At 37.6% G+C, this 12,109-nt stretch overlaps 1 protein-coding gene across 3 annotated transcripts in view; it reads right to left on the bottom strand.

The window, feature by feature from the left end:
* LOC121330937 (roquin-1-like) overlaps nt 1–12,109 on the bottom strand; it is a 70,617-nt gene continuing 58,508 nt past the window's right edge. For all 3 annotated transcript variants that reach the window (XM_041277928.1, XM_041277930.1, XM_041277929.1), the window contains 2 exons: nt 9,771–9,868; nt 1–7,493 (listed from right to left, as the gene is read on the bottom strand). In XM_041277928.1, the coding sequence (XP_041133862.1) occupies nt 7,352–7,493; nt 9,771–9,868 (240 nt within the window). In that variant the 3' untranslated portion in view covers nt 1–7,351. The remainder of the gene's footprint in view (nt 7,494–9,770; nt 9,869–12,109) is intronic.

Here is a 12,109-nt window from a genome sequence, read left to right as displayed (position 1 = left end):
TCGATTTACAATGTTATTTAATCACAGTCCCTGCCAGTAAAGAATCACTGTTACATCAGTTACACATTTTATTTTCACAGGTTTTTTCTTAAACTTCCAGTTAGTTACCCCTCCACACCCCCGCCCCCCCCCCCCCAAAAAAAAAGCAGATTATTGTATTATACAAAAATGCAAACCAATTTTCACACAGTGAATTATTTTACAAAGAAAAACGTATAACGGCTACATCCATATTTGGAGAAAGAGATAGTTCTAAACATTCCTTAAATGGAGTATAATATAAAAATGAACAATTTAATTTTTTTTTTAAACTTGTACCTTAATTTAAGCAATCTATTACAAGATAATTTGGGAGTAATCATCAAAAAGAATTACATTCCCAATGTTAGGAAATAACTAATGCAGCAAAGAACAGCCCAGTCTTGTTACAATGAATGCAGTTTGCGTGTAGGCAGAACAATTCCTAGAGGAACATAGAGTAGCAAAGGAAGCCATCTTGGGAGGCAAGTGCTCAGCTCTGGGCCTGCCCTAACTGATTTACCAAGTGGAATTATTTCCACAAAACAAATCAATGGTGACATTTTTAGTTAACCAGATTTTTCAGAATATATTTTTGTTTGTTTGTTGAGAATCTGTATTTGATTAATCAAGATACTAAAAAAAACCAAGTTAAAAAAGCCTAAAGCTTTTAGCACATTTAGTGGGAAAATGGAGCTCCCTTCAAGACTTTAGAAGCCTTTGGAAGTTTGTTTAAGAGCCATCACCATTGCTGCGATTTAGAGAGATGTATTTAATTGAAGTTGTGGTGGAAAACACCAATACATCTAGCAGGTTCTTAAAGAGGCAGTCTGGCACAAACATTACATTTCAGGGATGTTGATATACGTTTGAGGCTGTTTGTATCCGTCACTGACCAGTGTCTCCCAAGATGATATCTATTTATGTGTATCTTTTTTTAAAGCCACTCCATATGAAACCACAGCAGTCAGGGACCCAAGGTAAAGACAAATGCTTTTATCATCAATAACAGAGATGTACAACTGAAATTGAACAGACAGCAACTTATAACTTATTTTAAATAATGGAAATATTCTCTTTAAAAGGGTAGTGACATGGGATGGCATACTACTCATTATATGAAAGCCATACTTTATCTTAAAATTAAAACAAAAGGATGCAAGGAGGGCCCACTGTCCACTTGCAAGTGCATACCTCTTCTTGAACTCCCAGGTAAATTCAAAGCAGCAGCCAATTAAAAGTAGTTGTAGATAACAAAATAATTCCATACATTTTCTCTGCCATGCACATCCATTCATTATTTGGATCTCAAATGTACAGTTTTGAAAGAAACACATTATAGCTGGCATTTTATTTTTAAACATATCTGGTACAACTCTAGGTTAAAGGAATCCTGGGTTACTTCACCTGGCCGGTGAAATGATCCCTTCCCCTTCGCTGGCTTGTTTGTCATCGTTAACCAGCCACTCCCTCAACTAACTGGCATGCTTTGCAGCCAGGAACATGCTTTGACTCAGAACACACTACTAGGGTGCACTGGTCAAGCAGTACCAGACTTCCTGGTAGGCAAAGCAAGCTTTCACCAGAAGCCATGCTTTAAAATCAACATGTTTGCTATAGGCCATGTTTCTTTAAAAACTGCACATTTGGCCTGCGTGTCTAATCTAAGTGTAAAATAGACAAGATTGATGGGATTATTTTGTTAGCTAAGTTTTACCAAATGCCAAGATTGTGAGCTTTTTTCAATAAATAATGCACAAACTGCACATTTCATTACTTTTTACTTTTGTGTTTACCCATGCTTCTGTATTATGGACTTAAAAAAAAAAAAAAAAAGTGATGCTACATCCAGTTAAGAGATTTAGCACACTCTACCTTCAGTCCCCCTGACTGCACTACAAGGAAGGAGTTAAAACCATGACCTCATCAACCATGGCGTGGTTTAAAATCGGCTTAATAAACCATGGTGAGTTTGTGTCAATACCTGAATACACAGAACATTCAATACAGTACAACCTTACATTAAGCTAGAGATTTTTTTTTTGTACAGACACAAAATGGCCAAGTAAACAAACGTTACAAGTCTGGCATTGAACTCCTTTACTTATGAAAGGATAAGAGACATTCAGCTTTGCATTGGCAACCAGTTACAGATCATTGCATTACTGATTTGTAGAGATCATTTAATATAAATGCTTACTCAAAGCGAGTATATTAACAGTTGCACATTATATTTATTTACAGGTGTTATGTACTCAAACCTTAAATAGTCAAGAACCTGCCTAAAGGCACATTTAACAAGAAAGATTGCCCAATACAAGCCAACTGGACCAGGTTGTATTCTGGCTGGGATCTGGTCTGGTCGAATATCCCTGTTTTTAGCTAAATTTTGAAAGTGGCAATGTCCATGTTTAACATTAAGATTAATTTGCCAAAAGTTTGGATCAACCACTGTTCATGTGTTGGACCCAGATTCAGTTCAAGACTGAATCAGGGAATTTGTGTTTAAGAGATCAGAATATGGGTGTGATCATTCCTACTATGTACTGTCACCAAAGAGGCTGGATTCATTCCACAGCCTCACTTCATCTGAAAGGTTTGTAAGTGGTGTCTTTGCAGGGCTCTCTCACATCCAATCTTTACGATTGCTTAAGTGCCAATAGCTCTGTCCCAAGCAATAATAATATTATACAAAGATTATACTTGAAGGAAGTTCCACCAAAAACGGTGCTTAGGATCGCACATTGTCTCGAGAGACCAGTATATATATATATATGGGTCTAGAATATGACAGACACATCAGAGTGAAGCAGAACTGGAAACTGTACCAATAATGTACATTATTTTTAAACTTGAGTGTGTACACTCTTAAAGCTTAATTATGGATGTGCTTTGACCTCCTATCTTCAATGACAACTTTTTTGCTGAGTTTCCACTGAAGTTATGTTGTTGGTCTAGCCTACTGGCCTAGCTGCTTGTTTGGCTGAATGACCTTAGTTGGACTCAAAAGGATGGGTAACAACCTTCCAGTTTGTTCAAACTATGTTGTAATTAAACTGTCTTCATTTTTAATTTGACTTGTAGTGGAACGGCCACTGGAACCAAAGTCGCCCCCCCCCAATGTGAAACAGTGCACCAATGAACAAATGTAATGCACACAAACCAATCTTCACTTCTCATAAGCACAAACAAAGAGCACATTTGACACCAAAGGTCATGGGACATCTTAAAACAGTAGGCCAAAGACTATTGTGATAGGATAAACCAATGATATGGACCATCGATTATAACCCATATTTGAGTTGCAAATTAATGTTTTAACTCCAGTAATAACTCCCCTACAGATTTATTTTGTGAAGTTTGAATGTTGACAAAAAAGAAGTTTTGGGAACACAGAACTTGTTAATGTATCTTTACAAGTCTTAAATGTCATGAGTAGTACAGTCTTACAGTTCTGCAACAGATCTGAATGCCAGTTCCTTACAGTTGCTAAAGACTAGGAAGCTGTGCCGTATAGTTTGTATGCCAAGGTCGGTCTAAGGAAAAATATAGCTTCAAAACGTGTAGCAGAAGGGGGCTTGTTATTTACGACATTGGTACAGTACTGCTATCAAAGTGGTAATCTGTATGTTTGAAATATTGTACAGCGGAACAACAATTCAATCAAAAAAGCATATTAACCTGATTAACCTGAACTTTATGGTTTCCTAGCTATGTGTCTTTGTATATTTAATGTAACCAATAGCCATGCTCCAGAAAATGTGCACATAAGCAGATGCAGCAAAGTGCTCACTGCGAAGGTTTCTATGGACACACAACTAGAGAGCTTCTTTCAATAGCATCTGGCTATGAGCATTGTGGAATGGGTCTGGTCATCCACACAGTATCTTGATGGCAACACCATCACAATCTGTCAAACACTGAATAAATGAGATCTGACATATTGCCTCAAATGTAGATTATATCACATTGCTGTGAAATAGTGGTCTGGATATGTGAAACTTTAAGGACAGCAAGTCTATCCAAACTGGACATAATATTATGAAGGATTGGTTCCACCAAGTTCAAAGGTTCCAGCTTCCCATCTCTGTACTAATGCAGGGTTTATAAGTGTATGTATCCTATGGCTGTAACTACAAACTGGACACTTTTTTGAAGGTTCTAATAATTGTATCACATGTTAAAGTGCCTTGTATTCTCTGACTTCTTTGTTGGTTACAAATAAGAATTAAATAAAATACCCGTCTATGAACTTAAATAGTGGTATCACTGTGTTTTTGTTTATTCAATCACAGGATTGTTGCAGGTCCGTGAATGTAAGAGCTCTGAATGTATGCAGAGGTAGTGGGGGTAGCAGGGGCATCACTCAACCTTTTTGCTTGTTAGACACAAAGCCAAAATCTTTAGCAACTGTTAGAAACCTTGAGAAGAACTACTTGTGTATGGAAATGTAGTTCTGTTTACAGCTCCCCCTTGCTTATTCAATTGCTAGCTGGCAGGGTTGAATCCCAGAAGCCCCCCCCCCCCGCAGGCTTAGTGATAACCTAGTCTGTAAAAAAAAAAAAAAAAAAAAAGAGACAAAAAAAAAAAAACATGCAACTTCACAGAAGTTATCAAAGAAAAAAAAAGACGTTACAATTTAGAGTTCAGTGCAGGAGCAGCTGTTGGTGGCTGTTTAAAGTCAAACGAAGCAAATATACACTGACAAGAACAATGGTGCAACCTGCTTTGGTCTACAAAGCTTTTGTTCTGTACTATTTAAAAAAAAAAACAGCACATTGGTATTTTTATTTATTTTTTTTTTGATTTTTAAATACTTCCCATTTCAACCAGTGCAGAATCAATCTTCCCAGACTGGCACTGAAAAGTGAGTGATAAAGGCTACTGGTTTTTGATAAAGTGGTCAAGGTCACTGCTTGCTACTTGGTTACCAGAGATCAATATAAAATGCCAGCTCCAGCCTTACTCAATAGAACTGAGCTCGACTGAGATGGGGCATTAAAACATTTGCTCCGAATAGTTATTTTGAATTATTCTGAATACACGGAATTTCGGGAGTACATTGCACACACCCACATTTATACAGGCATACAATGACTGTAAAGATCCTGGACTGGTTGGTTGAATTATAAATCTGAAAATGTGTAAAAATCTTTAGTATACAGGAGGGAGCAGGGTTAATCTGATTCTGTTTGCTTTAGTTTGATTTGGTAATGGGAGAAGATGGATTCAGGGAACACTCTGTGTATTTGCAAAGAGTGATGAAAGCTGTGTCATTTTAAACAGTCCCAAAGGCTGTTCACTGGTAAACAGTTTAATGGACTAAGGTTGCAGAAGTAACCATGTTGCTGTTTAAGAAACAAATTCACCATTTTTGTTGCATAGGCAATACAACTGAAGCAAAGCCCCAGGTAAAGCTTTATTAATGTAGGACTCTTAAATCACAGTTTCACCAAGCCACAAAGGGCAAAACCTACTAATTTTGACACTAAAATGAACTGTTCCAAGTAAAACTAATTACTAATTACACAAGGTGAGGCACACTTTTTGATAGGTCTAGAGATCCACTTGCTGTTAACACAAACACACACAACCCACATATATAAATATGTAAACTGACTATTTCTGACTCGGATGACAATAGGTTTCTTATTGTTTGCCTCACAAGATAAGCACACCACCAACAGCTGCTTTTTTTTTCCAAGAATATATAACTTCTAAAGTTTTTAATTTTGCTGCTCTTTTTTAATAATTAAAAAAGAAAAGAAAGAAAGCTTGAATTCCAAGCCAAAATGTGTTTGCAAATTTGCAGACCGGCCACGCCCGATAGATCTAATTCAATGTGAAACAGTATTTTGCCGTGGCTAGTCATGTCTCTAACAGGGGGCTTTGCGTGGGAGTCCTGCCAGCTTTACTACTGAAGATAATTAGTTGTGTCACACAGGGCATAAGATATCTGGATATCCTGCAAGTCCTAACTGTTTTCCATTACCTGCAACTCATGTGAACTATTCTTTAGCATAAGGAGATTCAGTGTATGTTGTGCCCTGTGTACAGAACAGTTGACAAAAGGTGGCTGATTTACACTGGGAGCCTGGTTATAACCAGACTCAATTCAAAACCAAGCCAAGTGTAGTGGTTACCTATTACATACCCAGAGGTTTCCCGTCTAAAAGTTATACCTTAACAAGTGCGGTTTTACAATAACAGGTCAAAACAGGATTTTTTTTTTTTTTTTTTTTTACTGTTGCTTTTCTCAGTATTTGATTTTTGTGTGTGGAGCATGTTCAGCCTTTTCTTAAAAAAGGCCCAATTCTCAAAACTACAATTCCTCAAGTCCAGTTGCAGCAATATAAATTCCAAAGTCAGTCAAGTAGACAAACATTTCAACTTAGAACCCTGACGTTTGTCTGTGTGTCTGTGTGGATCTCAACCACTGCAGTAATGACGATAAATGACCATATTAGTTTTAATACACTGTTTCCTATTAAGTGAGGCTATTTATAATTTACCAGCTGTTTAGTGGCTTCAACATAGAAGCATATCCATGTTTGTTTTGACAAATCAAAAGTGAATAAATTAACCAAAAGTTAAAGATTCAGTTGTAAGCATATTACCATCCCGGGTGACCAGCGTTATTTCATTTTTAAAAACACACTAAATTTAAGGGTCTATTACTACCAAATTAATGCGATTTTAAGTTAAAGAGAATAGTTTGCAGCCGGTTTCTATATCCACTCTAGTTTTGTGAAACTCTACTGAGGGTACAGGTATCTAGACATATAATAATGTAACCAACAGAACTGCTTCTTAAGCTATTTTCAATTTTAAATGCATTGAACAAAAACAGTGTAATATCTATCTGCCCTGGGACCCAAGGCGCTCAGTTATATTAAAAATTAAAGTTCATTCACAGAACAAAAAAAGAAAAGAAATCTTAAATTCACTGCAGATACTGCTTATTTCTAAATAAAATGAAGACGTGCGTTTATCTACTGTATTGCCGAGAACACCCCACCCACAATGGGAGACTGAACTATGTGGTTTTTATATAATGCAGCTTAAATGTGCTAAAATAGCCTCAACGAGCAGAGGGCATGGAGGAGCTTCAATTTCTTCTGCTGACATTTCTACTTCAGTTCTACAGCAAATAATAAGGTGGAGTGTGTCCTCCTTCAACAAATTTATACAAGATTTGAGACATGCTGCTCAATATCTTCCCTCTTTCCCAGAGGGGTGGTGGTGAAAAAATGTGACTCCATTTGGAGGAAACATGTTACCACATCTTCACTGTGTGGTGGTGCTGTGCCTTGTCAGCGAGCAGCCCGATCTCTTACGAGGAGGAGTGGCCAACACCATTCACCTGCAGCTCAGAACTGCTGGCGGAGTCTGTAGACAGGCTCAGAGAGGAGGTCTTACTGGACAGAGAATTCATATTACTGTCTTGGACCAAGCTGGATCCATTCGTGTCTTCACTGAAAATAGAGAAGAAATCAAAACAATTCATGTAAAGAATGTGTGTGATGACAATACGACAGCTGTAATGAATACTGTAAAGCCATAAATATCTGCGACAAATATTTGTTGAATCACACCCACAAAATCTGTTTTGCTCAACAAATGTTGGTGACCTGTTGCAATATACAAAGTGTGTATTGTTAGTGGAATTTGATATATTCGTGCCAAAAAAGTTAGCTTTTTTTGTTCATATGTGAAAAACTAAATAAAACGCTTGCAAGTATTTATGGCTTTACAGTATACTCAGCCATTCTTAAACTGAATTATTCAGGAGTTGTCCCCAGCTTAACCCCCCCCCCCCCCCCCCCCTCCCCTCCCTTGTTTTAGCAAAATAAACTAAATTGATAATTCAGTCAGTGTATCCGAGTATCTGATTGATCTGGGAATGTCATCTAGTCACTCTTAAACAGAAGACAACAGAATGGCTTGGCAAGCTATTCAATATCATATTCTCGGACCTAAGCCAGTCTTTTCTCAATTTCCTACTGTGTCCGCTGCTTGAGAATGTGACTAGGGTTCAATTTTTGTTGATTCCTATTACAAATTTAATTAAGGATGCAAGGTCAGTTATGATTGATCCAGATTTTATGATCGATGACTCTTTCAGCTGTTTTTGACGTCCAATCGGTTTTTGATAAAACCATAATGAAAGTTTAAACCTGAAAAAACGTTGTTCTTTTAAACTGTGACAAACGAGCTCAATAAAGTGTTACTGCACCACTCATACCAATGTATTTTACAATTACACAATGTAGAAATAATAAAATAATGTATTAATATCATTATTTTCCTGGTACCATTGTCGCCTAGTCGGTTAAGTGGCAAATCGCATGCAAATCCTGTGTGAGCAGAACTGCAGCTCATGTGATAAATATACATGACTATGGATAAGGCCCTTACACTTTAATTCAATGAATACGCTGACAGAATACAGCAATGCATGCATTCGATACTTTGGTGGATTGTCAGTTTTGCATCATTCGTTTTTTATTAGGTCAACATAGCGTAGTTTAACAGACACGGCAGAATCCACTTAATTTTTTAACTGGAAAACTTCCAGATTCAGCTTTTCACTTAGGATGTATTTTAACAAAATGTTTAAGTTAGGATATGTAGGCTGAGTATATGCGTCTGCCTGTAGTGCTAGTAGCACCAACACCTTTCATCAAGAAACTGAACTGAGGACTGTCACAATCATCAGGTAGGTCTTGTCATAACTTTTGAATACTTATTTGTATTCATTTTCCAATTTTCTCCCATTTGAATAATGTAGCTTAAATGTGCTAAATTGGAATGTCCAATAATTATTCAACCTGGCTCACCGCTGCAACACCTGAACTAACTCGGGACAGATGAATGCTTGCGTCCTCCGAAACGAGTGCCGCCAGCCGTCCGCTTCTTTTTTCACTCTGCAAGCTCGCCGTGCAGCCATATTCAGAACTTATAGCATCAGAGGGCCACACAGTTCTGAACTGCGTACAGGCCGGCCTGCAGGCGCCCAGCCAGCCACAGGGGTCGCTAGTGTGCGGTGAACCAAGGACTCCCTAGCCAACCTAACCCCTACCCTGCCCGGGCAGCGCTTGTCCAATTGTGCGCCACCCAACGGGAACCCGTCCACGGTCGGTAGTGGCATATCTTGGATTCGAACCGGTGATCTCCAAGCTATAGGGCACATCCTACACTCCGGGCAGAGCGCCTTTACCGGATGTCACTCGGGAGCCCAGGTCTTGTTATAACTTTTGATTTAAAATCACTATGGGATATGAATAGTCTACATGCAAAAAAATGTGCGATGAGCTCCCCAAAATGCCCGCTGTCGTAGTGCTGAAACAGCTTTTTCACTATACAAAAAACAGGCTAGGGAAAGTCATAACTGTTGCATCCCAAATATTAATAACTTGGATCAATTCTCTAACAAGTGAGTCAACCAAGTTCATCCTAGTTACTATTTCAAGCACAGCACTGACCAGGTTATACAAATGGAAGTTTAATTTGGTTCAACTATGTGTAAGATAGTCCTGCCAGAGTTTCATACACAACAAAAACACCAAGGTACTGTGGTACTGAATACTATACTTTACACTTTTTAAGCTTCCTTTTTAACATTCTTATTTCAGTAGGACCAGATCTGGCGAACTGGACATGTAATATACAGATGCTCATGTAATCTAAACAAATTTCATATGGTCTAACCCAATATTAGGACAAGGCTCATCTCAGCTGTTCTCACATACCTGAGTGCAAGAGAGAGGTCCTCCATGTGGACCTTGTGCTCAGGTTGTCCATTTTCTGTCTGTTTCATTTTATACTGATCGTGAGGTGCTTGACTTTCCTGGAAAGAAATAAAATGTTTCAGATGCTACATAAACCTAGAAATTGAGCAACAAAAAAAGAAGCAAACCCCCAGTGTCAAAGTTACATTGGGTTGAATGGACAGATTAAAACAATAAAACAGCTGCCGGTATAGTAGTTAGCAGTTCCACAGTACAGAATAACTGTTGTAACATATCTTTTAACAGAAGTAGATTGGATTAAAATAGAGAAAACACCCACAAATCAAAATCTAAAACAAAAATGGCCGTAATGGTTTAAAAGATCAATTGAAGAAAATATTCAGAGAAAAAAAAGCATTTTACAGAGCATTTAAAAGGGACCAAGAACAAAGTACACAGAAAGAGAAAGGAACTGCAAACACCAGTCAAAAAGGTCAAGTGAGGAGACAGAAATTAGCATTTCCAAGGAGGCTAAAATCACAGGTGAAGGAAAAATAGCAAATATATTAAATGATTACTTTTGACAAGTTTTTACAAAGGAGGTTACGGATAACATGCCCCACATGTTGACCTGTTCCTATCAAATTATTTTCACGTGACTGGAGAGGTTTCAAAAGAAAACTGTGATGAACAACATTAAGATATGTCAGCGTCTTTAAAAGAAATTAGCAATGAAGGTATGTCAGAAGATGAAGTGAACATGGAACTTCGAGAATGGCTCTTTTAGTTGCAGCACGTTCAGTTAAGTAGCAAAAGAAAATACAAGTTCAACCAACAGTGGATAAAAGATTTTCCCTGGCCTAAAATTGACGATGTTAAAATGCAAGGGAACTGATGGCAGAGAAGACTACATTTAACAGGGAGCCAAAAGTTAAAAATGTGAAAATATATTAAACACAGTGCTTCAAAACGGCACGCAATGTGCTGAGAGGCAGACCATCCTGCTACCATAAACAGGCAAGTAGCACATTCTGAGGAAGATGCTACCAGGCAGTTAATCATTTAAAGTTGGAAAAAAAAGTTGGCCATTATAATTTTGTTGATTAAGTTGAAAAGTATTGAAATGCACAAGTGGGATGCAAGAAAGGAAGGAAAAAAGATTTGTAGATATTTAACAAGAAATCTGAGCAAACTTTGTATTTTTTTGTGTGCCCCTAAATTTTTCAGTGTGTGCCTACTTTTATTTTAAATTAGGCGCACATGTGCCTATAAAAGTTAGTGTAGAGCCCTGTCTACACCATGTTTTGTGACTCAGATAAAAATGCTGGTAAGTTTGTTTTATAACTTACCTGTGCTTAATATAAAAAATGCTTTGATTGCGTGTTTGTTATGTTTACGTTGTGGCGTTTTGTTTTATTAGTGCTACCTTACGTATTGGACACTGTTATATTAAATCCCGCTAATAATTGTTGGTCAGAGTTTACTGGTGAATCGCGGAGCCCGCTGAGATCCATCAAAATGGATTGCAGTGTTTGGTGTATTGGCCACCATTATCAGTATCCTGGAAGACAGTCAGCATTGTTTTAGGAAAGGGAGATCGTATCTAACTAACCAGCTTGATTTTTTTCAGGGTGCAACATCAACAATGAATAACTGCAAAGCACATGACATGGTTTATTTAGATTTCCAGAAAGCTTTTGACAAAGTCCCGCAAAAGATTAGTTCTCAAACTGAACACACGTAGGAATTCAAGGAAATGCATGTACATGGATTAGGGAGTAGTTAACATGTAAAACACAGAAAGTACTGATTAGAGGAGAAACCTCAGAATGGAGTGTGGTAACCCATGGAGTACCACAGGGATCAGTATTAGTTCCTCTGCTATTCCTAATCTACATCAATGACTTAGATTCCGGTATAGCATGCAAACATGTTAAATTTGCAGATGACACAAAAACAGGTGGAGTGGCAAACACTGTTGCAGCAGCAAAGGTCATTCAAAATGATCTAGACAAGACAGAACTGGGCAGACGCATGGCAAATGACATTTAATAGCAAAAAGTGTAAGGCACTGCATGCAGGAAATAAAAATGTGCATTATAAATATCATATAGGAGATACTGAAATTGAAGAAGGAATCAATGAAAAAGACCTAGGAGTTTATGTTGACTCAGAAATGTCTTCATCTGGACAATGTGGGGAAGCTATAAAAAAAGGCCAACAAGATGCTTGGATATATTGTGAAAAGCGTTAAATTTAAATCAAGGGAAGTAATGTTAAAACTTTACAATGCATTAGTAAGACAATATTGGAATATTGTGTACAAAAAGGATATTGCTGCTCTAGAAAGAGTACAAAGA

Source organism: Polyodon spathula, chromosome 18, assembly GCF_017654505.1.
Source record: "Polyodon spathula isolate WHYD16114869_AA chromosome 18, ASM1765450v1, whole genome shotgun sequence".
Lineage (NCBI taxonomy): Eukaryota > Metazoa > Chordata > Actinopteri > Acipenseriformes > Polyodontidae > Polyodon > Polyodon spathula.
The sequence above is the reverse complement of the archived record's forward strand: the minus strand, read 5'-3'. Positions and strand labels throughout refer to the sequence as shown.